We start from the raw sequence: 25,038 nt of genomic DNA, 5'->3' as shown, positions 1-25,038 counted from the left end.
GGGGGCCCTTCTCTTGCCAAATCCCACCCAGTGTTCAGCTGCCAAAGGCTCAACTGTCATCTGCTGCAGGAAGCTTTGGGGACTCACCACCTGGGCTGTTCCTCTTCCCTGTGTCTCTCTGATCTACACTCATCCAGTTATCTGTAGAGCAAAGTCTAGGAAAACCCCGGGAGGGATCAAGAGCCCCCGCTGCGGTCTGGCTGGTCTGGCCAGCTGCCCTGCCCCTCTGGGTGCCCCAGCCTGCATCTGCCCCCCCGTTCCCAGTATCCCCAGGTGCTTACTGGGCCTCGCAGTCTTGAAGTTGACGGGGTGGAAGCCGCCAGTGAGGGCGGCGGACGAGTCGGTGATGTCAGTGTCGAAGTCCCGGCAGTTACGGCGGTATACCACCACGCCCACCACCATGAGGACGCCCACGACCACGAAGGCGGACACCACGAGGCCTGCGTACAGCGCCACGTCCCCCGAGGACTCCAGCACTGCGGGCACAGGAGAGCTGCGTGAGACCCAGGTCCCGGGGCAGAGACCCAGGTCCCAGGACAGACCTGCGCTATGCTAGGTCCTAGTCTCAGCCCCCCCACGACTGGCCGGGACCTCAAGCAAGCCTGAACCACTCTGCACATCGGTCTCTGCAAGTAAAATGGCCTCAAGTCCCCTGCCCTGCTTTCCTCCCAGTGCTGAAAGACAGGCAAAATGACTCGTGGTCTGTCCCAACAGTGAACTCATGGCTCATTGCTGACAAAGAGACAAGGGCTGTGGCTGAGTCTGTCCTGTCCTGGCCAGGAGGTTAACTGAGGGCCCCATTGCAGCCTGCGGCATATCCTCAGGCCAGAGGTCCCGGCTCCCAGAACTCTCTGCAGCAGAGAGCTCAACTTCCTGAGCTCAACTTCCATCCTCTGCTGGGGGTGGGGGTGGGGATGGAGGCAGAGAAGGAGCATGAGGAGGGAATGAGATGCAAGGCGATGTGGTGGAGAGGAGGAGAGCAGGTGGAGGGGAAGGAAGGGGCTCAGGGAGGCCACCCACAGCTCACTTCCCTCCCCCAGGCAGGCCGCTACCCAGCTGCAAATACCCCTGTACGGGCCAGGCAGGAAGGTGTCAGGGTTAAGAGGGAGGGTCTACACGGCAGTGCCATCCAACCAAGCTTTCCACAGCGATGCACGTTCTATGTCTGTGTTGTCCCATGTGACAGCCACGAAAATGTGGCCGGTGTGACTGAGGAACTAGATCTTTTTTTTTTTTTTTAAAGAGTTTATTTATTTATTCATGAGAGACAGAGAGAGAGAGAGAGAGAGAGAAGCAGGCTCCCAAGGAGCAGGGAGCCCGATGCAGGACTCGATCCCAGGACCCTGGGATCATGACCTGAGCCGAAGGCAGACGCTTAACCATCTGAGCCACCCAGGCACCCGAGGAACTAGATCTTTAACAATGTATTTAATTTTAACTAAGTTAACAGAAGTTGAGAGAGCGACCCGTGGCCAGTGGCTACCACACGGGACAGCACACAGGCTGAGCCCAGATACCTGCTCTTCCTTCTTGTTTGTTTTGGGAGCTCCAGGAAGCACAAGTCCCGTCTCCCCTCCTGGGGGGTGGGGAGGCCTCAGAAAAGTAGGCCTGCTTTCCCTGCCTGGACCCTTCCAAGCCCCACTTCCCTGGTGCAGACTGAGCCTTCGGCAGGCAGGGCGTGGCTCAGTCCTGGCATCTGCCTGCTTCCGCCGCCTTCTGGCCCCATCTCTCCTCAGTCGCCCTCATTTTTGGGCTCCCGGAGGTTCCTGGCCCCCGGGAGAGCTGCCAGAGGAGGCCCTCAAGGGCTTGGCTCTGCCTCCTGATGTTCTCCCTGACCACGGGGGGACACCGGCCCAGTCCCCGCTCTGAGCTGGGCCCAGGGCCTCACTGTTGATTTTATGATTCTGGAATTATTTGGAAATTACGGTTTAATTACCACAGGCCAATCTGCCTGAGCAGCTTTACTGCTCTGGGACTGCCACAGCACAGGCTGGGGAGGAAGCTGACCAGCCCCTTGGGGCTGACGCTGGGCAGTGGGTTTCCTGGAGAACCTAGTCCCGCTGTTGGGGGTACAGTGAGGGGCTCCGGGTTGACAGTGTGGGCCTGGGTGCTGGCCCTGTCACAGAGAGGAAAGCTGAGGGTGCAAGGCTAAGAGCACCAGCTTTGGCCACATAACTAGTTAGATTCAAATCCTGGCTGGATCCCCAGTCAGCCCCTTCCTCTCTCTGAGTCCCATCTTCTTCCATCACGGGAGGCTCGGGACGGTGTCCTTTCTGTCAGCTGCTGGTCTGCCTGTCTGCACGCGATGGAGGTCGTGACGCGTGCAGCACCGGGGGCCGGGGGACCCCACGGAGGGTGGGTGAGGGGGCACCTTCGAGTCTCCCTGTCCCCCACCCTGCCCTGCACCCCACACCCTGGAAAAGCCAGTCAAGGAGAGCCAGGGATCCCCCAGAGGAAAGAGGACAACCATGAAATGGGACTTACGGTGGCTTTTGGGGTCACTTAGAGTTTTCTTATCTGTCGAGGGAAATAAAGGGAAAGACAATGACACAGGTGGCAGAGAACGGGTGGTGAGGTGACAGGAAACGCGCAGATGAGATGATGCATGTGGCGAGTGGGCAGAGGCCCCCAGGGGCTGCTCCACCGCAGCCTGCACCGGATGCCTGAGGCAGGCTGGGGGGGCCCCACTCATCCGGCTCGAGCCCCCACCCCCAGGGGGCCCTGCTGTCCCAAGGACTCACTCTGCACGCACAGCCCGTCCGTGCAGTTCTTGGAGTCGAGCAGGGTCCCGCTGCAGTCTCGGCCTCCGTTCTGGGGCGGGGGCGCCATGCACTCTCGGCTGCGCCAGTGGGCACACTCGGTGCTGCAGGCCGACCACTTGCTCCACTCCGTCCACGCTCCGTCGACTGTGGGAGCACGGCACACAGCACGTGGGACACAGTGCGGTTCCGCACACATGTCCCCGCGCGCTACGGCAGGAGAGGGAGCCAGACGCAAGCACAGCCACCCCCAGCCACGGGGCCCTGTGCCAGTGCGGCCGGGGGCGCTGGGTGGGCGGGCAGAACACACACACACATGGTCCCTCACACAGACGCAGCCCAAGGCACTCACAGGGATTCAAACCCAAGGCAAACACACAAGAACATAAGAGCCGGGATAAAACCAGGCATGCAAGGGACCCACGGAAGGGGACGCGCAGGGTGAGGCGAAGATGAGAGGAGAAGAGAGGACCTTTGCAGGATTAGGGGTGGCGGGCAAGACGTGTCTAGGTCAAGGGCAGGAGCACAGGCTCCTACAGACCCCAGGCAGTACTGGGACCCTGGCCCTGGGGGCTGACACCGAGAACCTTCAGCCTGGGGGCAGGAGAGCCCACCCCTCCAATGGCAGCTCTGTGCCTCTGTCTGTCTCTTTAGCAGCCGGGCACAGACTGAGAGGCCAGAGGCCGCGGCATCCCATCTGGCCTGCTCCGCCAGCTGCGGGCCCCAGGACAAGCCCCTTCTGCCCCCCACAATGGGGAGAGAACGGCCATCCTGAGCGTGGCAGCCGACACAGCACAGAAAGTGGGGCTGGGAACTGGGCTGGGAACCGGGGTGGGCAGGCTGCCGGCTGGCCTGCGGCCTTACCTGGGCACACGGTGGTGCAGGCGGTCTTTTGGAAGGCCTGGCCCTCACAAAAGGCGCCTCCATTGAGCGGGGCCGGGTTGGTGCAGGTCCGCGTGCGCTTCTGCCAGCCACGGCCGCAGCGGTTGGAGCAGGGCGACCACTCTGCCCAGCTGGACCAGCCACCGTTCACTGCGAGGGCAGCGGGTGTCACCTGCCGGGCCTGGCCCTGCGACCTGTGGGCCCCCTAACCCCATCTCCAGCCCCCACGAGGCCCTTCTGCTGAGGCCTGGCCTTTCCTAACTGGACCCCTCCTGCCGTAGCACTGGGGACAGATCTGGGCTACAGCCATCAGCACCAGAGGGGACCAGGGAGGTCACGGTCTATCCCCAGCTTCATTGTACAATGACAAACGATGGTCCAGAGAGCGCTGACGCTTACCCAAGGTCACCCGGTAATGGAGCCCGAAATAGGGTTCTTTCTACCACACTCGAGGCATCTTAGCTATGGCTCTGCCCCTCCTGCCCAAGGGAACAGCAAGGAAGAGACTGCAGGCCGAGGCGGCCGCTCCTCACTCTGCTGGGATGCCAGGCTCGGGCATGAGGATACCGACTGGGCCCCGTTCCAACCCCAAACCCAGGAGGGCCCGACTTGACTGCTAGCTTGGCTGTGTGATCTCGGTGAAGGCACCTCCCCTCTCTGGGCCTCAGCCGCCCAGCTGTCCACCGGGGCCCTGCTGGCCTCCTGGGCAGGATGCGGTGAGTGGGCAGATGGCCCGGCTGCCCCTGGGTGGGCCGTACCGTAGACGGTGATGGTGGCGGTGGTGCTGCGGCGCTTGGCTACAATGTTCTTGGCCACACAGGTGTAGTTGGCCGTGTCCGACAGGCGGGCCTGGCGGATGATGAGGTTGTGGTCGATGGTGAGCAGGAAGTTGGTGTCCTCGGTGGGGTCGATGATGTCCTCATTCTTCAGCCACTCCACCTGCAGGAGTGCGGTTGTGGGGGCATGAGGGCCCGCTGCCTACTCACCTGCATCCCGGGGAGTGGGCCCTCTGTGGAGGGGAAGGGAGGGCAGCCAAAACCAGGACAGCAGTTCTATGCAGGGCCGCCCATGGTGGGGACACAGTGAGGCAGGCCCTCCACGGGCCAAGCCCTGTGCTGGGGGGTACAGAACCCAGTGCTTGGGACAACCACCCAGCAGCTGGACGGCCTCAATTTCATCAAACAGAGGGCGGCATTTATTAGCATCTACCCCATAGGGATGTTGCAAGGACCAAACACGTTAGTGTGGAAAGTGTGAAGAATAGTACTTAGCTCCCCGGACGTGCAAAATAAGCATTAGCTAGTAGTGCATACCTTCACCATTAAGGCAAAGGCCACGTGGGGTGCATCATGTTTAGGCCCATGCATTATGGAGACCCTCTGGTGTCCATAAAGCTGGCTCTTTGGCTTCTGGGTGGGGAAGGAGGATTTGGCCACAGGCTTAGTCTTACAAGAGACAGCCTGGGGCCTGCCCAAGTAGCCCTTGGGGATCTTGCCCCAGCTCTGCCCCATCCCTCGGGGTTATGCCTGTGGAGGGCCTGGCTGGGGTCCACACATTCTGAGTTCTGCAGAGGTGGTAGTTCCCTTCTCTGTCTCAAGCCTTGATATTCCCATCTATGAAATGGGGAGAGCTCTGGGAGGCTGAGGCACCGTGGCTGGTAGTAAATACCAAGCCTGGCTGGTCTCTGCCATGCCTAGTATTCCCCTTGTCCCCCCTCACCTCAGCCACAGGCACCCCCTCCGGTGGGCGGCACTGCAGGAGAACCTCCTGGTCCAGTGGCACTTCCTTGCCCAGAGGCTCCTGATCGAAGTTCTTGCGCAGGTCTGGGAGAAGGAAGAGGGGTCACCAGGCACAATGAGGTGGAACCAAAGCCTGAAGCGCCCCACTCTAGCCACTAGGTGGGAGTGCACACCAAGGGAACGGGCTCAACCTGGGGCCTTTCCTTGTCACCAAAGTGGGTGGAGCTGGGGGAACAGGTTTCCCTCCCTGACTCTGGGATACTAAGCACAGAACAACCCAGGATGGTGTGGAAGCAGGCAGCTCCCTTTACAGAAGTAGGTGAAAGGGGCCGTTAGAAATCCTGAAGCCAGAGGTGGCCCCGTTCTGGGTCTAGGAGGCTTCTTCTGAGCGGGCACCCACGGGCCCTGACGTCCCTGCGGTGGGCATCTTCAGCCAGGGATGCCCCCACAGAGGAGGAACTTCCTTTCTGGGGGGGGCACGGGCAAGGGGAAGGGGCCCCGGGGGAATGGGGTGGGGGTGGGGGTTGGGACGGCGTACATGCGATGCGGACGTAGGCCCGGCGACTCTTGGTGGTGCCGGCGGAGCTCCAGGCCACGCACTGGCACCAGTAATCCTCCAGCCCGAACAGCTCCTCCACCTGCTGCCGGGACACCTCGATCTGGACCTCCCGTACCCGCAGGCCTGAGAGGGGGAGATGGATGTCAGCAGGGGGCGGGTCTGAGGATGGGAAGCAGGGGCCATGGCACCGGGACATCTGTCTCTCTTCTGCCAAGTGCCTCTCGTTCCCATGTATTTCCCTGGCCCGAGCCGCCACTGCCACTCCCCCGAAGACTGCCCCGGCTAGTGCAAGCCCTCTGCCCCCGTGCCAGCCATGCCGTGCCCTAAAGCCGGGGAGTGCTCTGCAAAATGCACAAATGCCACGTCACTCCCCTGGTTGTGCCTCCGGTCCTCACAACACAAAGACCTCAATCCTCCACATGGCTGCCAGGCCCTACACCGTCTATCCGCCACAGCCTCCCTGGGCATCTTCCCCGCAGCCACAGGGCCTTTGCACATCCAGTTCCCTGCCTGGAACTCTCTTCTGTCCCCCCTGCAGCCAATGGACTCCCAGTCACCATCAGCTTTGGGCTGGGCCTCACTTCTAGAGGGAAGGCCCCTCTAACCCTGGCCCACCCCCAAGTACCACACTGAGCATGACTGGGCTGTGCAGTTCTCTTTCCCTGCCCAGCCTGGTTTCCCCACAGCACTGACCACTCTCTGGAACTGTATCATCTATTGATGTGGTCATGTATGAATTACATATTTCCTGCAGGAGAATAAAGCAGGGCTTTGCCCTGTTTACTGCTGGGGCCCAGGACCTGGCACAGAAAAGGTATTCCACAAATATGTGAAGACAGCATGTGGCCTCTCTCTGGGTAGGAGCTGGAGCTGATGGGAGGCCCCTCTTCCTGGGAACCCTCCAATCTCTCAACAGCTCCCTACTAGGGCCTGGAGGCCTCTCTGGATAACTGGGTCCACCAGCCTGCCCAGGAAGGATCAGTCACTCTTCTGCCAACCCTCGACAAAGCCCCTTATGCTCAGAAAAGGAACGAAGCCTTCTGGGTTAGGATGACCATCCAAAGCTCTTCCCCAAAGCTTGTGGGAGGACAGCAAGGCCTCCTCCTCCAGGAAGCCCTTCCTGACTACCCCCATTTTCAGAATCCCTAAAGCGGCTCCTCCCTGCCATGTGTACCAGCTCATCCTCTCATGCTTACACATGGGTTCTGATAAGCCCCTCAAGGGCAGGATTGCCAACACTCCGTGCTACTGTGGCATGGTGGTCAAGTGTAGGGTTGGATGGCTGGACAGGTCTGAATCCTGGCCCCAACCTGACTCCCCAGCTGTGTGACCTTCACTCAGTTACTCAGCCTCTCTGAGCCTCAGTTCCCTCATCATGGTAAGACACTCAGCATGACAATCACTCTGCCATAGCACCCAGCCAAGGCTGAATACAAATCTACTCTGGAAGGTCATGTGGATCTCATGCAGCCCCTTCCTTCTACATGTGAAGAAACGGAGGCTCAGAGAGGGTCAGTGGCAGGCCCGATGTCCCACCTCAAGGCGCCGGCAGAGCTCTGATCAGCTACCTGAGTCTTGGCCTGGTTAGAGCTCTACTCTCCCAGTGAAGTGTATTGCCTTCGCTCTCCTGGATCATGGGGTAGGATGGCCTTTGCACTGGGAGCCCAGACAGTGAGGAAAACCCCAGGGATCTAAGTGGGAGGGGGCTGAGGGTCTGCCATCGGGGAGCATCGGGAGGGAAGAGGCTGCTCCTGGGGGACTGGCTGGGCCTGCTCACAGTGGCTGCCCGGAGTCCTGGCTCGACCAGCGAAGCAGCGTCACCCAGGCCAGCACAGCCGGGTGCCCCGCCCCTCATTCACCGGGCTGTGAAACTGGAAGGGGGGGTTCCTCTCAAGGGGGTCATCCATCCAGAAGCCCCCAACAGCTGGACAGACAAACCATCACCCAGTGGGGCTCAACACCTTGGTGATGATCACCAGCAGACAGAGAGGGGACAAGGAATTTCAGTCGCCCAGGCGGGGACACCCAGGCTTGGGCTGCTTGCCCCAACCCGGCATGAGCTGGTGGCTGGGGGGCTTGTCTCGGCTCTTCTGGCCCCCAGCTGTCATCCTCTGTTCTTCCAGGGCCTCCAGGAGTGCCAGGGTGGGGAGCAGGAGGCTGAGGAGGAACCAGCCACACGGCCGCCAAGGGAACGCCCACAGGACAACGGTCTATTCTTTGTCGCTAATGGGGACCAGAGTGCCCCAATTTCGGGGCCTGGCAGGGCTCGCGTGCCTGGTAGCAGGGGAGAAGGAGCCATGCTGTTACTATTACTTGTAATTGCAGGGTTTGTGAGAGGCCCCAGCAGGGTACACCATCCCTTTGCTCGGTCTAGACCCCCACCACTGACCTCCGATCAGGGCCAGAGGGGCTCAGGGGGACAGAGAAATAAGGATAGGTTTCGAGAGGAAAGAGGCCAAGAAAAAGCCAGAAAGAGGATAGAAGAAATGGGGTTTACTGAGTGCCTGCTGGCTCCTGACACTATGCTCAACACTGCAGGCCCCACCGTGTTCCACCCCCATGGGGACCTTCTGTTAACATCCCAGTTTACAAGGAGAGGAAGTGGGGCTCAGAGAGGGTGACGGACTTCCCAGAGTCACACAACCACAGACTGGGAGCAGCTGGGGTAGGTTTCTTTTTTCTCTCTTTTAAAAATCGCTTATTTTATTTTTTAGATTTTGGGGGCGCATAAGACTCCAAATCTATTTTCTAAAATTCTTTCAAAATGTTGGTAAAATATATATATAATCTAAAACTTACCATTTTAGCATATACAGTTGAATGGCATTAGGTACATTCTGGGGTATGGTTTTAAGTCTGGGTGGTTCTGAAATCTGCGAGCTTTTCACAGAAAAACGAAGTTGGAAGGAGGGAGAAAGGAGAGAGAATGAGAGAGAGCATGTTGTGGGGGAGACAGAGACAGACATAAGGGAAGACAGACACAGAGAGACAGGGGTGAGAACGGAGAGGCCGGAGAGACAGAAGGAAACAAGAGAAGGCTGAAAAAGAAGGGAGAGAAGGATGAGGGAAGAGCTGGTAACAGCAAGACCACAGCAGAGGCGGGCTGTGGGGCGAGGGGTCCTGGGAACCCGGGCCTGGCTGGGCTGCCTGACACTGGCCACCTGCAGGTCACCAGCAGCAGCATGGCCCCGCTCCCTGGCCTGAGCCCTGGAAAGGACCCCCTGAGGGGCCTGGGGACACAGAAGCCCACACCTGCCCTCGGGGGCACTGCTGGGGGTGCCCAGGACCCCATGTGCATCTTCCTCTCAGGATCTGGGCTATGTCCTAGCACCATCTCTATGGTTATTTACTTGCTAATATCAACCTCGTCTTTTAACCGAAAACAGCTGATCTCTATGGAGGAGATGCATCCTTCTCACGAACGGGAACAGAATCGCTCCCCACAAACCCAGAGGCCCTCTGACACTAACGATGATCTAGGATTCTGGGTACGTGCTGGGGGCCAGGGCTGCAGACAGGGCAGCTCCTCTTCATTATGCAAGGGGCATGGCAGGTGCTGGGGTGTGCGTGTGTGCCTGTAAGAACTCTAGCACCGCCCCCCCATTGCTCCCTGACGTAAGCTGGAGGTGGAGAGAAAAGGATTCGGTGCTCTTCCATTTGGTAACCCAATCAGACAGGGACATGTGGTCAACCGTTGGGGAGATACGGATCCAGGATGAACCCCAGAGGGGAAACTGAGGCCCAGGGGGAGCCATGGCTGTGTGAAGTCTCACACGGAGCCCAGGGTGGAGCCAGGCCCACGACCCAGCGTCCCTGGCACCCCTGGGCCCCGGTGTCTTGGGGGTGACCGGACGAGTGGGGCAGGCTCACCCGTGGCCTCATCCAGGCCCTCCTGCGTGACGTGGTCATTCTGGCTGACCCACTCGCCGTTGCACTTGAAGTAGATCTGTGTGGCGGGGAAGGCGCGGCAGCGCAGCGCCACCAGCTTGTTCTTCACGATGTAGGCGTCCTGGGGCTCCTGCAGGAAGTGGGGCAGGGGCTCAGCCGGCGCCGACGGGAAGGAGTCGGGGAGCACCTCGCTGCCAGAATCCGTGCCTGTGGAGGGAGGGTGGGCTCCGTGAGGCTGCAGGCTAAGAGGAGGGGATGGGCAGCCTGGAGACCAGCCGGGACGCCCTCTGTGACCCCGGCAAGGTCTGGCACTCCTGGGGGCCTCAGTTTCCCCATCCCACCCAGCTCTTAAGAGGTTGTGCTTTGGAGCCAGTCCTGGCTCTCTGATACTGGGCGATTCTACTTCTTTACAGATCGAGATGTCGGGGTGGCCTGGAGAGCTGAAGTGATCCATCTGGACGAGGATACCCCTCTAGCCCTCCCCAGCGTCCCCTGCCCTGGACCTACTGAGCCTCCCTCCAGTTTCCCACGGTGATGCTCCAGGACGTGAAGGGCTGGAATGGGGCTGAGGCCGGAGCACAAAGCAGTCTAGCTCTGCCCTGAAGTCACAGCTGCCCTTTGCAGCCCCGGCCAGCCAGGCTGGTGCAAGTGGAGAGACAAACCAGGACCCACAGAGGCATGAGGTGGGGTGAGGTGGGGCGGGTGGCTGCACCGGGTCTGGGTTCCTTGGAGCTTGGCACCCCCACCGGGCCTCCTCCTCCAGAATGCCCAAGGCAGGCAGCAGCATGGACGGGGAGACCACCTCCCCAGCAGCCTTTACACAGAGCCTCCCCTCCTCTGGGCCGTGTCTCTGCCCCACTCCTTAGCCTTTCCCACCTCAGCCAAACCCACACCCTCCACCCTAACCACAGACAAGAAAACTGCAGAGCCTGGGAACGCAGATAGGCCGTGCCTGCAACAACGTCCTCCCCAACAAGGGGCCAAATGGGAACACTGGCCCACCCGCCTCCCTGGAAACAACAGTGCCTCATGAGGTGAGGCAAACAGGAAGGGAGAGAGGCTGGCCAGCAGCAGTGCTGGGAGGGAGGGAAACCAGGCCAGGCCAGCCCATTGGTTCACCATCCACTTAGGAAAATTGACTTTCCAACACCAAGCGCCAAACAATCAGGCGGCTGGGACAAGCAGTGGGGGGCCAAGCTCCAGAGGGAACAGTGAATTAAACTGCAGGAGTGTGCATCTGCCCAGCCCCTCGTAGCCGGCCACGGCCTGCTACTGTTGCACAAGCCAGTCCCTCAAGTGGGGGGGCGGCCCAGGAGGCACTTATCCCCCAACCCAGGAGGCCATGATGGGCCATGCGTTGGCCCCTAGGTGCAAAGGGGCCAAGGGGACACTCCGTTCTCCAAGAGCAGAATGAACAAAACATGCCATCTCTTTGTGGACCAGGAGCGCCTGCTAAGACTTGGGGTGGGGGGGGATTCAGGCACTCTGATAGGTTGTCACTGGCTCCAGGCACTCGGTCCCGGGTGGAGTGTGTGTGTGTGTGTGTGATCTGCGGGAGCGAAGGGGAAGCCCGCAAGAAGGTGTGAATCCAGCTCCACCTAGCATGTTCTGTGTGACCCTAGGATAGCCCTTTAACTCCCAGCGCGTTACTTCGTCTCTGAAGATGGCAGGGAGGTAAACACCCTCCCCTGGGCTGCTTTGAGGACCACACGAGCTAGATAAGCATGAGCGCCCAGGAGGGTCTAGCACATAGTAGGTGCATGAAAATGGCAACTAACGTTCGCCTCGCATTAGGTACTGTGTTGCTAGTACTGTACGCAGTCAGCCTACCTAACTCTTGCAACAACTCTCTAAGGTACTTATGTTAGTCTTTGGTTTATAGGTGGGGCAACTGAGGCTCCGAGTCGTGAAGCAACTTGCTCTAGGGCACAGAGCTAGCAAGAGGCAGAGCCAAGGTTTGAACCTGATAAACAGACCCCGGCGTCTGGGATGCTGCCCACGCGGCTGGCCACCGGAGTAGCTCAGTAACATGGTGAGTGTCCCCGCGTCCGAGAATCCTGATACATCCTGACACCAGCCAGGACCCCACAACTCTAAGAGCTCTCTCATTAAAGGGTCAGCAAGGTTGGAACGGTCCTTGTTTTGAAGATGAAGACCATCTGCATGGGGTAATGACTGACCGAGGCTCCCTGGCTAGCGGGCAGCTAAACTGGGAAGAGCCCTGAGGATCCTAGGGCTTCTCCACGCCCACTTCCCTCTGCCAGGCAGGGAGACCCCTTCTTTGTAGGTAGAAGACTGGCAGCCCCTAGGCTCTGGGGGCTTGGGCAATTGATGGCAAGATGAAACAGTGCCCAGTGAGCTGGACAGTGTCTCCCAGGGGCCTGAGAGCGGGTGGAGCCAGGAGGGCCTGTGGGCAGCAGAGCACCTGCAAGGTTCCAAGCCCCCCCACCAACTGCTGCGATCACCCTGCTTCGGTCTCAGGTACGGGGGGTGTGAGGCAGGGCGCGGACTTCAGACACAGCCACCTCTGGGTCTGAAGTCACCCTTCCTGACCTCAGGCACCTCATCCGTGAAATGGGGGGACCAGGCCTCCCTCTGGAGGGTGGGAGAGAAGGTGCATGGGAGCCCGTGGGTCCAGGCACCTGCTAGCTCTCCTTTCTAACCGTGCGGCCCCCAGCCCCCAGGTGATGGCTGTCTTCGCTCTCTGCGGCACTGCAGCCTGTATTTATGACTTGGTTTTATAACCCTAATGCGGCTCATTTAAAAAGCAGGCGCAGACGCGGCGGAGGAAAGTAAACACGAGACATCCATTCGTGCAGCAGGGCCCGAGCCTGGCTTCCCCTGGCCCCACCTCTCCTCTCCACCCTGGCACAAAGCTTCCTCTCTGGCCTTGGCAGGGATGCGGCTGGGGATCCTCATCGGTGCCTCTCCGGCCCGGCCAAGCAGGGGGGTTCTCGATGTAGCTACTTGCAACGTCCCCACCCCCCAGGTGTCCTGGATTCAGATGTTGCCAAGAGACAAGAAGGACCAGGTCTGACCTGAGAACAGGAGGACCACCGGCAGACTGTATGCTTGCCAGGCATGTAGTAGGTGCTCAGTGAATGCAAATTCAATAAAATTGCTAAGCTGGGCTCCCGCCCTCATTAGTGGACACTTCTCCTTGGCTTGGCCCCTGGCTTGGGCCTTCGCAGTTGAGGGAGGCTCCACAGGCATTCCAGGTGAGAGCCAGCCTAGAGGGAGAAGAGTGATGGAGTTTCAGGGTCCCCGGGGGGCTTCCTCTGCCTGCAGCTTTCCGCTGAACTTACGGAGTCTCGCATCAACCCACACAGAGCTTCTGAAACTTCTTTGGTCTTTAGTGTCTTGGTAATTTTTATCCCAAGGCGAAAAGAAATTCCTGTTTATTAGATAGTTAGATCCAAACAGCTTGTGTGTGTGTGTGTGTGTGTGTGTGTCCTTCCTAACAACTTGGTAGCCATATCGTTGAAAAAACAATACCCATAAATCAGAGGTAAAAATAAGATTCGTATTCCATTCCTAAAGAGCCACACTGGCTAGTCACGGGGGGTGTGCACATGGCTTGGGCACAGCTTCTCAAGTCTTGGAATCAGACTGGCCCCTCCACCCTCATTGTCTATCTCAAGAGTACTTCCAGCTCTGCAAAGACAGGATGCTGTGTAAAGGACAGAAGTGTGATACAATGTTGAAATTGAAAGCTATCTTGAGCAAACAGTTGTGGAGGTGTCCAGCAAGCTGTTCAGCACAGCTGTCTTTCCTCCAAGATGAATAATTTCCCAGAGCACCCCTGGGAATGTGTGCAGCACCCTGGGGTGCTTTGGCACACCGTTTGGGAAACTATTATTATGCCCCTTCTACAGACGAGGAAACGGAGGCCACGAGAGACGAAGTACCTGGCACAGGGCTGCACAGCCAGGAAGCAGCAGAGAGCGAAGGGGCAAATCCAGGCATTCGGGTACCTGAATCTGACTTCTGAATTGGAATTGGCATTTGCTTCCACTATGTGGCACGTACTTTAAATATTTTGCCCAATTTACTTCCCACAACCCCCAAGGTGACGATTATCTTCCCATTTTCCAGATGAAGACATGGGGCACCCAGGGACTTGCCCCATGGCAAGGTCCCCTGGTCAGTGGGAGGAAGGGCCATCTCTCCCTGTCACCTGTCACCCTGGCTTCGCTACAGCTCTTCACAGAGGAGACTCAAACACCCGAGAAGAGCCCCCAGCGGAGGACAGCCTGCTTCTGCCAGGCTGGATCCGGATCTGGAGTTCCGGCTGGCGGGAAAATATCCCATGTCAAGTGCATTTTTCTAACAGCAGAACTCATTTAAAAGGCAACCTGCCTTTAAAGCCACATACACGAACGGCCTGGCTATCCCAGGATGAAGGTAGGAGGGCGCATCCTCGAATAGATGTAACCGCAGCCGGTCAGACGCGGGAAAACGCCAGGAAGTCTGGGTCTGCATCCCAGCTGGGGGCTGGTGTCGCCGCTGGCCTTCCTCTGACCTCACAGCCCCCATCTCGAACACCGGGAAGCTGCTGGAACCAATCTCTCAAGCCTTACTCTGGTTCGATCACGTTGAGATTGGAAGGTGCCTTACCGTGGAATCTGTCCGTGTAGGATGGTGTCCCACTGGGTCCATTTTTAATTCCTGAAGCGAATTTCCTTCAAGCGTGGTCACCTTTTTTGCCACTGTTAATCCTCGCTCAAAGGCCCCGCACAGACCGTGGTCCTACGGCACTCTTTGCTGCTAGGCTCCGCCAACCAAGCCCAGGCCCTCCTACCCCAGGCCTCAGCTCACCAGGACCACCAGCACCTCCAGGTTGGACCTCTGGTGGGCGCCATTCAAACCCTCACTTCCAATTTACCTACAGCTGCCTGAGGGCCCTTGTCGGGTGGTGTCACGTGGATGTGGATTCGCAGGGAGACAGGTTACTGTAAGGGCCGTCTTGTACAACACCCCCCCATCCACTCCATCCAATCTTGACTCACATCCCTCCAGGGACTCACCGCTGCTTTTCTCCTTTGAACAGACCTAACAGAAAAGTCCTTCTTACTTTCAACTGAAATTCGCTGTCTGAGGTTCCAACCATTGCTACAATTTTAACTTCTGAGGTTCCACAGAAGAGTGGTTCCTCTGGAGTGCGGAGCTGCCTTCCCTGGCCTTCTCACCCTGCTTTCAAATATTCACGAGACACAGTTTTGCACCCCCTCACCACCAACCTGGCTTCCTCACGGACAAGTTCCATTTTGCTCCCAACCCACTTAAAATGTGGGGAGGAGGGATGACCAGGGTGGGGTCCGGCAGGCACGTCCCTGCTTCCAGCAGCTCCAAGGTTCCTTAGCAGTTTTGGTGGCTGCTCTGGAGAACAGGGAGCACACCGCACCTTCCTTGGTGTCCCCCACGGTGTTCAGGACTAAGTAACCGGCCCCTAGGAGGGGAGTGGAGCCTGCCGGACAGAACCGGGAACCCAGCCCGATCCCCACCCGCCAGGGTGCTCCCTCCCAGGGGCTGGGCCTGGGCAGGGCCCAGTGTGGGGACACAGGCTCCCACTTGGCAGGGAGGAAGTCAAGGCCATGGGCTTGCTTAAGAGGTGCCAGCATCTAAGCCACTAGAATAAGCAGGAGCCAGGCCCTTGGAGGTGAAGGAAGTAGCTTCAGAGCCAAAGTGAAGAAAGTGTATTTTCCAGAGCTACCCCCGAGGGGAGGGAGAAGCCAGAACGACAGTGTTCAGACATTTTTGAAAGGGAGACTATCACCAGATACCCAGGGAAGCCAGAGGGCTTCTGCTTCCCTTATGGGGACCCTGAGAGGGATGGGTTCGAATCCCCACTCTGCCACCGAGACCTCAGGAAGGTTGTTTTACCTCTTGGGGCCATTTGTAAGAAAGAGAACAGGCAGAAGCATAGAAAGGCACAATCAGAGGGGCCTGGAGCCCTACATTCCACCAGCTCAGAGAGGGAAAGTGACTAATCAACATCACACAGCAAATCAATAGCCAAGCTGGACCAGGGTGCAGTTACCGCTTGGGGGCTGAAGAGGGTAGACAGCACAGCCAGGGCAGGGCTGGGGGCAAACATTTGGTCCCCGTATTCCCCCTGCCTGGGATGGAAACTCATTACCACCCATCTCAGCCGGGGCCACCTCTGGTCTTGCCCAAGGCAGAGACCTCAGCACGAGGCTGCAGGGGTTTGGTATGGAGGGCCTTGAAACCCCCACCCAGTGGTTTGTGTCCCCAGGTGGGTGACAAGGCCAGCCCGGAGACCCCGAGGCTCAGCAGCAGGAGGTGGGCATCTGTAGCTGAGCAGGGCTGTGCGTCTCCAGGGCTGGCTGGCGTTGAGGTGGCGCCCACGCCCACGGGCAGGGCTGGGAGGGAAGAGGGGAGCAGGCGGGAGGTGAGGGAGAGAGAAACACCCCACACTGGGCACATTCATCATCAGCAATCACAGTCTCTCTGGCCCCTGGACGCGGGCTGATTCTCGCCAGACTTGACCTCCCACTGCATGGAAAATCTCTTCCATTCACCGAGAGGCTGATGTGCTCAGTGGGGAGTGTGGAGAGTGGGGGGGAAGGAGCCCACTTATTATTATGTTTTAAAAACACATAAACCCCCCATGGAAGGACCCCTCCCTGGACACAAAGCCCTTCTTCCATCTGGCCCTGGCTTCTGGCAGCTGTGGGGTTCAGGCTGGGGCCCCCCTCAGAGGCAGTTACAATGGCCGTTACTGATGACAAATGGGGGCTGGCGGGCTTGGGGGACGCTGGGTTACTCCTAACAAAAGAGGCCCCTTGCACAGCCCTTTTCCCACACCCTCTGTAGACCCGCCTGTGCCCATGACATCACTTCCTGTGCTGGCCACAGGAAGTGGCCTCGCCGTGAGGGCCAGCTGGGACAGCAGCTTGCATCCTGAAGGGGGGTGTCTGGCTGACCCTGAGAAATGGAAGGACTCAGGGGCAAGTGAGGGCAAGTGAAGGAGCTGATGGGAGGCACCGATTCCTGGAATGGAGTCCGGGCCCCATTTTATTGGGGGCCACACGACTTACAAAGTCAGGAGGGACACTATGGTTACTGGGCCTACCCTCAGACTCTCAGTGGTCCCTGGGGAGGCCAGACCCTCCTCCCACACCTTTCCTTCAGCCACTGGACTCCCTCAGCCTGGGCCTCTCTAGGGCTAATTTCTGGCTCCTCTTCCAAGCCCTAGGTCCCAGGGTGTCACTATGCCTGGACGCTTGGGCCCTAAGGAGGGGGCATTCTGCTTCCGTCTCTTTTCTCAGACAAGGGGCTCAAAGCCCTCTTATGCATCACATTCCAGATAATAACCTTTCACCAACACGCAGTGTGATAACAAACATCATCAATACAATAATCCTGTGAACTAGATGTTCCATTTCACGGAGGAGGAGACTGAGGCTCAAGGAAATAAAAGGACTTGCTCAGGCTCACAGCTAATGAGAGACCCAAAGCTCTTCTTGTTAAACCACTGGCCTCCTTTGGCCCACAATGCCCCTGAGGGATTAGCAGGGGGCAGCTATTTTCCTGCCCATTTTGCAGATGAGCGAATAGAGTCTCTCCAGAGTTCACTAGCTTGCCAAAGGGAAGAGGGTCTGGGCGTCCTCACCCCAGCACCTGGCCTTCCTACCTCTGTGGGCCTGACAAGTCCCAGACTTGTTCTGGACGCCCCAGCCAAACAGAGATCCATCCTAGCCTGGAGCGACCTGTTGCTAGCCTGGTGCAGACCCCAAGATGTCACACTGAGACACACACACACGCTCACAGCAGCAGACACACGCAGACCCCACCCACGGTCACAGGCTGCCACCCTCTCCCTGGGATCCCCGCCACTAGGCTGGGACAGAGACTCCTTTCTCAGAGCTGTTTATGTCAATGCTCTAAGGCAATGGCCGTGGCTCGGGCTCCTAGGGGACCCTCTATTTTATTTGGTCATCTCTCCTCTATTCAGAGTTGGGATGGGTGCGTCTGAGTTGCTCCAGTCCTACTCCTCCCAGGGAGGCCTCCCTTTCTCTCCCCAAGCCCATGTCCTCCCGCTGGGACCTCCTCATGGTGCTCCCTACTTCCCCCTGCAATCCGCGCTCCTCGCAGCGGGGCCATCCTGTGAAACAGAAATCCATCTCCCTCTCTTGCTTGCTCCCTCTGACAGCGGCCATTTGCTCCTGGAATGACGTCCCACCCAGCATCCAACCCTCTGACTTCAGAGGCTCACCCATCCTCACTGCGATCCAAGCCCCTGGGTGTGTTTCCTGCCCCTTGAACATGCCTCCTTTATTCCCACCACAGGGCCTTTGCTGTTCTCTCCTGGAATGCACACGCGCCGCCGCCCAATCTCCCTGTATTCCTGCAGCGACTCTCCGCCCTGAGATCTCAGTGCCACCTGCCCCTCCTGAGTGAGGCCCTCCCTGACCACCCCGTGTACACCAATCCTCCTCTGCTCTCCCCTATGCCATCCCAATTGTCCTGGGGCTTTCTGTTGTTTTGCTTGTTTGTCTGTTTTTCTTGACAGTGTTCAGCTTTCTCTGGAATACCTTCTTCCTGTATTTGATTGTTCCCTGTCTGTGTCTGGACAGGTCTGCTCTCTGGAAGGCAAGATCCCGGAGAACCTGGAAATCCTGTTTGCTTGTTTAGCTGGGCCTACTGGGGATGCAGGACTTCTTCCAACACCTGGGGTGGCAGATGGAGGGGGGAGGGAGTGGCCAGAGAGGAGAGAAGCACACAAGTTGAGCTGACCTGAGCTCTGGGAGGCAGTCCCTTTGGAAACCCGATCCTATAGGACACTGCTAACCCATGGAACCTCAGAGACCATCAAATCCTTGTCCTCTAGGATGGAGAGCAGAGAGGGTGTGGCCTGGCCTCAAAATCCCACCGCACCTGAGCAACAGAGCAGGCAGAGAAACTGGGCTCTAGACTCCCAGGGCAGGAGGAGGAACTTTATTTTAAAAATCCTCCTTTTCCTTCTAATGAAAACACTTTCCCCCCCCTTGGCCTTTCCTAATGACCATTTAGGAAAAAATAAGAATGAAAATAAAAACCACCCATTCCCACCCCCCAGCTTACCAGAATTAACACAGGACGTCAGTCCTCTCGGACTTTTATAGACAGGACACATACTTTGTTACTGAACGGCCACCATATACAGTTGTATATTCTGTTTCCCTTGCAAGGTCCTTAACTGAAGCCTGAAACCACAAGCCAAATGCACAAGGCATCTCTGTGGCGCTCAGCACAGTCCTACACGTCCCGGGCACAGGCCAGGTGGGCTGACGGCCCCCCCGGCACAGCATCCCGGGTCGCTGGAGAAGCGGCAGGATGCAGCGCTGGTGTGGGGAGCCACTAGGCAATGACATCAGGTTGGCTTGGCACATTTGGGAGCTAGACAGAAAGATGCCCAAGGTCCTGTCCCTGTCCCCCGGAAAAGTGAAAAAGCCCATGGGTACAGCGGTGTACTTATGTCCCTGCTGTCCTTCCAGGCGAGGTGTCTGCATACCCTCCTGGGAAGCCAGGGTCAGGCCGGTTCTTAGAGCACAACCACCCCTCCTCGCAAAGGGGAGACAAAGGCCCACACACCGCCGCCCTCAGCACCATCACCACGCCTGGCCAGACCCTGCTCTAGTGCTAGTTGTTGGCCACCTGGCAGGCACCAGGAGGCAGCTCAGACCCTGGGTTACGGGGCCCTCAAACCTGAGGCCAAGCCCTTCCTTCCAGACAGGAGCAATGACTTGTCCAAGGGCAAACCGCCCATCAGTGGCTGCACCAACCGCAGTATGTGGGCATCACATTCGCACAAAGGAAACCACAGCAGGGCCGGAGAAAAAGGGTGGCGGGCTCTGGCCTTGGCCAATCTGTGAAATGGGGCCTGGGACAAAGGAGGAGAGATGAAGAGAGGTAGAGGGGAGTCAGGGGGAGAGGGACAGAGAAAGAGAAAGCTGAGAGCACCAGCCGTGGAGGACAAGGGGAGCAGTGCGGGGGCTCCTCCTTGTCCTTTCCCGAGCCTGGAATCCACCTGGGTTTGCACTCAGGCCCCGAGAGCAAGGGGAGGTGGCGTCCAACCCTGGTCTTCACCCATACTGCTGTTCTGCTTCTTCCTCAAGGCCAAGGTTCCATGGGCCCTGAGGGAGGCAGACCTTATAGACTCGGGCTCCCAGGGGTCAGAGTAACTGGTCTCAGATCACAGAGCAGTTGGGAAGCAAAGCTGGGCTGGAACGTGGGCATCCTGGCACTCAGCCCAGCGCTCTTAACCTTGCCTCTCTCTGGTTCCACCAGTGGGGAAGACCCTGGCCCTGGCCTTGGGTGAACAGCTGAGTTGTCAGCGCTGGAGCTGTGGGGAGACAGGCGCCACAGGCCAAGGGGAAGACCCACATGGCTGGTCAGGCACACGTCAAGGGAGACAGGGTGGTGGGCAGGGACTCACCCCCACTCTTTCATTCATTCATCAGACGTCCTCATCTCCCCTTGATCACACCTGTGGTAGGGCCTTGGAGAGCTCTGGCCAAGCTTCAGGCACACCCATGGGAAGCTTGCTGCAAAAGTTCAAGGTTAAGGATCCCGCATCTTGACTCCCAGACTCCTGCTCCGTCTGCCTCCAGCCTAGCCCCACAATGATGTCCCTCTGCCTGCAGACCCACCATCAGTGCAGAAATAAACCCACAGCTATGTCTGCAGCTCCCTCCTTCTTAGTCAGGGAGCCAGCCCGCCTCCTCCAGGAAGTATGCTTTGACTACTTCCACCTGAACTACTGGACAGAGTGCTCATTCTCCAGGCCCCTATAATCCTTTGTACTTTTCTTGGGCTGAAACTCATGGTGCTGTCATTTGCTCGTGAAGCAAACTTGGGTGAGCCACTTCCCTCTGGGCCTCACTCTTGCCTTCTGGGACATGGGGCCACTTTTACTTGCTTTGCCCCCCTAGGGTTGTCGGGAACATCAGGGTCAGAAGTGTGAAACTATTTTGCCAGGTAGGCAGCCCGGTGCTCTAAGTTTTATTATCGCTTTTTTTGCAGTAAGAAATGGTGGCTGTGCCTTCCTGGGGCTGCCAGGGTCCCTGGCTGACATTTTGACCAATAGCTCAAGGGTTTTCCTCTGGGTTCAAGGTGCCGGCCAGGTGCCCCACTCCCCACCCTGCCCCAACCTCCCGGCCACTGCCCCGGCCCACGCAGTGATGACCTGGAGCTGCAAAAGGCTGATGCAAGCTCGAAGGAGGGAAAGAAACAGACTCGCGTGGGGCAGGTGGAGCTCCACCCCCAGCCCCGTGGGACTCCCAGCCCTGCTCCTGCCTGCTTGTTTGTACCTGCTGATGTAATCCCTGAGCCTCCTTGGCTCAGGGCTCCGCCTACTCACCTTGACCTCTGAGCTGGAGCCAGAGGAAGTGTGAGAGGGCATGTGCCTGACCCGCATGCACCATGACGGGGCTCTTCTCCAGGGAGGGGGGTGTAGCTGGGCCCCAGGGAGAGCAGAGGGGAGGAAAGAGCCTAAAACACAACATGGAGAAGAGCACGGGCCCTAGAGGAAGCAGGACCTGGGTCAACCTCAGCTCTGCCACCGTGTCACCTCAGGGGAGTTGTCCCATGGCCCTGAGCCCGTTCCATGACAGCCCTCAACGTGTCAATCTTCCATGCATTTCTCCAGGGGGATAAAGAAGTCAGGGGGAAAAGAGGTAGGGGGGAAGTGTGGCTCCGTGGAAGGAAAACACCAGAATGGTTCCTGCGTGATGAGGTTGGCTGCCTCACCTCCTGGGGCCTTGGCTTATCTGTAAAATGGGCACAATATCATGAGCCCAACTGTGCTCACTTCTCAGAGATGGGGTCAGAGGTGTGCAAGTGCGACATGACACAGAGGCATGTGGATGGCTCAGGGGACCTGGGGACAGTGGTGGGAGGGTTCTCTCCGGGAGCCTGGGGGTGGGGCTGTGCTCTCTGCCTGGCCTGGCCCCAGGAGCCTCCTCTTGGGGAGGAAGGCATGGATGAGGAGCGCAGGGCTCCCCGGAGGCCTCCAAGGAGCCTTCAAAAACACGCAGGTGGTGAGGACAAGAGCCAAGACACACTTCTGGAAACTGCAAGGCCACCTGCATGAAGTCCCTGAGCCCAAGAGCCCAGGGTCTGGAGATGGCCCTGTTTCCAGATTCATTCTCAACCTGGTTTCCCTGGAGATGCCTTTGCTCTTTCCCTGAGAAAGGGGAGGAGAAAAGAGCCTCATGCAGTTCATGGGTCTCTTTAGTTAACACTGAAGGCTCCTGAAAGACAGGGAGTGAGCCCGGTGCGGAGGAGATGTCCATCTCAGCTGCCCTGGACCCTGCAGCCCCAGGAGAGTGGGGTCACTTTCGGTTCTGCTAGGTTGCTCTGGAGGGAAAGCGGCGCTCCAGCTGGGATTCATGGGCTTCCCTGGCCACACAGACCCACCTTCCCTTTCCCATGGCCTTGAGTCATAGCAGGTCACATGGGGAACCAGTAACAACGGCCGTTCACAAGCCAGCCCGCTCCCAGACACCATGCAGAACACTTGGCATACAGCATCCAAATGAATACTCCCAATAACCTTTGAGACAGGTACTCTTATGAGGATCCCGGCATTGTAGGTAAGGAAACTGAGGTACAGAGAGGCTAGGTGACTTGGCCAAGGTCACAGAGCAGGGTTGTTGGCCCTTCTATCTGGATCTCCCCGACTCTAAGCCCCTACTCATCAACCTCCACAGAGGGAGGTAGTTCTCAAACTGCAGCATGCGCCAGGATACCCTGGAGGCACGGAGAAACCCAGGGCACCGTGGCCTTCCTCCTACACCCCCGGGCCCCCCTCAGCAGGTCCACGGTGGGGCTTGAAAACGTGCGTTTCTAACACGTTCCCAGGTGCTGCTGCTGGCCCACTGCTCTATGCTCTCTTGCCTCCCAACAGAAATATAAAACACCTAGCACACAGAACGGTGCTGAATGGAGTCACCTCCCTTTCCCTGAGCTTCTGTGATTCAGCCGGAGACCTTTCAAAAGGAGCCAAAGGAATCACATGGCAGCATGGGGCCGGCCACCTTGGCTTAGATCGGCTCCGGTGTATGGCACTAAGGATAATGACAGCCGTCCCCTGCACCTGTGTTCTGGCACATTCCTTAGCCTCTCAGGGCCTCAGTTTCCTTATCTGCAAAATGGGAGGGTTAGACACATTATACGCCCAAATTGCTCAGAGCAGTGCGTGGCACATCAAAAGGGCTCACTGAGCATAAGCTGTGTTATTGTTTTTATTATTATCATTGTCACTATCTACATCATCTATATTGTCTTTCCAACAACCCTGTGAGGTTGCTGTGATACCCACCCCCACTGTTTACCTGAAGTCGCTCAGCGGGGTAAGTAACTTGCCCAAGTCACCAAGTGGTGGAGGGGGAAAGATCTGAAGCCAGGTTTGGGAGCCTAGTGGCAGGACCTGTCCCCCAGGAGCAAAGAGAGATGCCTACTTCCTCCAGGAAGGATGGAGAGTTATTTTCTTATTTATTTTTATTTCTTGTTTATTTTCTTATTTATGTTTCCTGCACTTCCTTCTAGGCGCCCTCACAGAGCCCAGGGAATAACAGTGTCACTGTTGAAGGGAGAATGTCTTCAATAGGAAACCGGAGCTGTGTCAGCCACCCATGCTTGGTGACCCTGGCCAGCCAGACCCCTTCCCCCACACCCCTGTCTGTCCATCTCTCTCCTGGTCTGCTCCTCCTTACTGGGCACCCTCAAGGTGCAAGGGATGGCTCAGCATTGGCCGAGAGGGGGGACGGTCACGGGCTTCTCCTGAGACCCTCCTGCCGCCACGTCCTCTGGGATCGCAAGTTCAAAACAATAGAAGCTTCAGGTTGCCCTTGATGTAAAGGTTTAGTAGGTGTCTAATTTTAGCTGAGAAATACTCGGCATTTTCCCAGCCGCCGCCGCTGCCGCTGCCGCACTCCGTGCTGGACAAATGGCCTTGGTTTTCCTCCCTGATTGTTCTCAGCTGGGGGGCTAGAGGCTGACTCCAGCTCAGGACAATTGCCTTTGTGTCTGCTTCCGGGTGGCTCTTAATAACTCAGCAGAGAGAACGGGACAGCCTGGAGTTCTCAGCCCGAGCTCTCTAGCCCCTACCCCCATCCCGGTTGCAGGGTCCTCACTCTACAGTTTAGGGTATCCCCAAAATGTGGTATTTAAACAGGATTTGCTGGTCAAAGCCTCCTCAAATACCCAGGGGTGGTGGCAGTGAAGGAGGGCTGTGGCCTGCGGGGGCCTCCCACCGGACAGATGAGGATGCCAAGGCCCAGAGAGGGTGTGACCGGCCTAAGGTCATACAGCACTCTGGCAGAGCTGGGCCTGGACTGGAGGTCCACATTCAACGGTCCGGCGCTCTTGGCACCATGTGCAGGAGAAATTCCACTGCCGTCTATGCTTCCAGCCAGCGTGGGGACACCTCAGAGCCAAAGATCCCAGGCTGCAAGCCTCCAGTGGAGACACCTGGAATGCTGCCTCATCAACCGCGCCCGCCCCCCACCCGGCCAAGTCCTTCTGTCTCGAGGTCTCACCTGAAAGGTCACCTCCTCAGAGAGCCCGGCCCTGCCAGCCCCTCCTGACTACCTGGGGCCCTGGCTCTTCCTTGGGTATTTCTTTTTCCTTATTGCCCTCCCACCACTTTTAATTATGTACTCATCTGTATATTTCCTTGTTCAGTGCCTGAGTCTCCACCAGGTCCTTGTCTCACCCCAGGAGGCAGATGCATGCTGGCAATCACAACACCAAACCCCCTCTGTGGGCTCTGGGCCAGGGTCCCGGAGCCCCTGCTGTGCCAAGTGAGGCTGGGGAGGGGGTCCCAGGGGAGTGGGTGGGGCCACTCAAGCCTCAGGACAGTGGCTCTTTTCCACCCAGTGTGGACATACTCACATGTGCTCAGCAGTGGGATGTCCTCGCTGGCACTTGCTGCCGGAACACTATCCCTGGCTGGATGGCACTTGTGTGACCACTGATGACCCCCAGCGCCAGCACAGCACATAGTAGGTGCTTCAGAAGTGCTCTCTGCATGAGTGGATGAACCACCTGGGCTCCTCTGGGTCCTCTCCCTGGGAAGAGGCCTCGATTCAACCTAAGCCCCACCCTTCCCATGAATGGCTCTGGAAGCAAGAGAAATGAGGAGCCTTGGGGAAGGCACCCAGGGCCCCAACCGGGAGGGCTATTTGCTGGCCTTGCAGCCCCC

General features: G+C 58.0%; 1 protein-coding gene across 2 annotated transcripts in view; it reads right to left on the bottom strand.

The window, feature by feature from the left end:
• The window catches only part of UNC5B (unc-5 netrin receptor B), an 81,388-nt gene that overhangs the window by 10,817 nt on the left and 45,533 nt on the right, over window positions 1–25,038 (bottom strand). The window contains exons 2-9 of one of the 2 annotated variants that reach the window (XM_045878015.3): window positions 9,810–10,034; window positions 5,919–6,062; window positions 5,361–5,464; window positions 4,400–4,580; window positions 3,624–3,791; window positions 2,742–2,906; window positions 2,485–2,517; window positions 282–476 (exon numbers count right to left, since the gene is read on the bottom strand). In XM_045878015.3, the coding sequence (XP_045733971.1) occupies window positions 282–476; window positions 2,485–2,517; window positions 2,742–2,906; window positions 3,624–3,791; window positions 4,400–4,580; window positions 5,361–5,464; window positions 5,919–6,062; window positions 9,810–10,034 (1,215 nt within the window). The remainder of the gene's footprint in view (window positions 1–281; window positions 477–2,484; window positions 2,518–2,741; window positions 2,907–3,623; window positions 3,792–4,399; window positions 4,581–5,360; window positions 5,465–5,918; window positions 6,063–9,809; window positions 10,035–25,038) is intronic. The other variant, XM_054508203.2, reaches the window with a different exon arrangement.

The sequence above is a fragment of the Mirounga angustirostris genome, unplaced genomic scaffold (genome assembly GCF_029215605.1).
Source record: "Mirounga angustirostris isolate CCGP_5_RB_7025 unplaced genomic scaffold, mMirAng1.0.hap1 SCAF_6, whole genome shotgun sequence".
NCBI classification, from domain to species: Eukaryota; Metazoa; Chordata; class Mammalia; order Carnivora; family Phocidae; genus Mirounga; species Mirounga angustirostris.
Note: the sequence above shows the minus strand (reverse complement) of the source record. Positions and strands in the feature narration are given on the sequence as shown.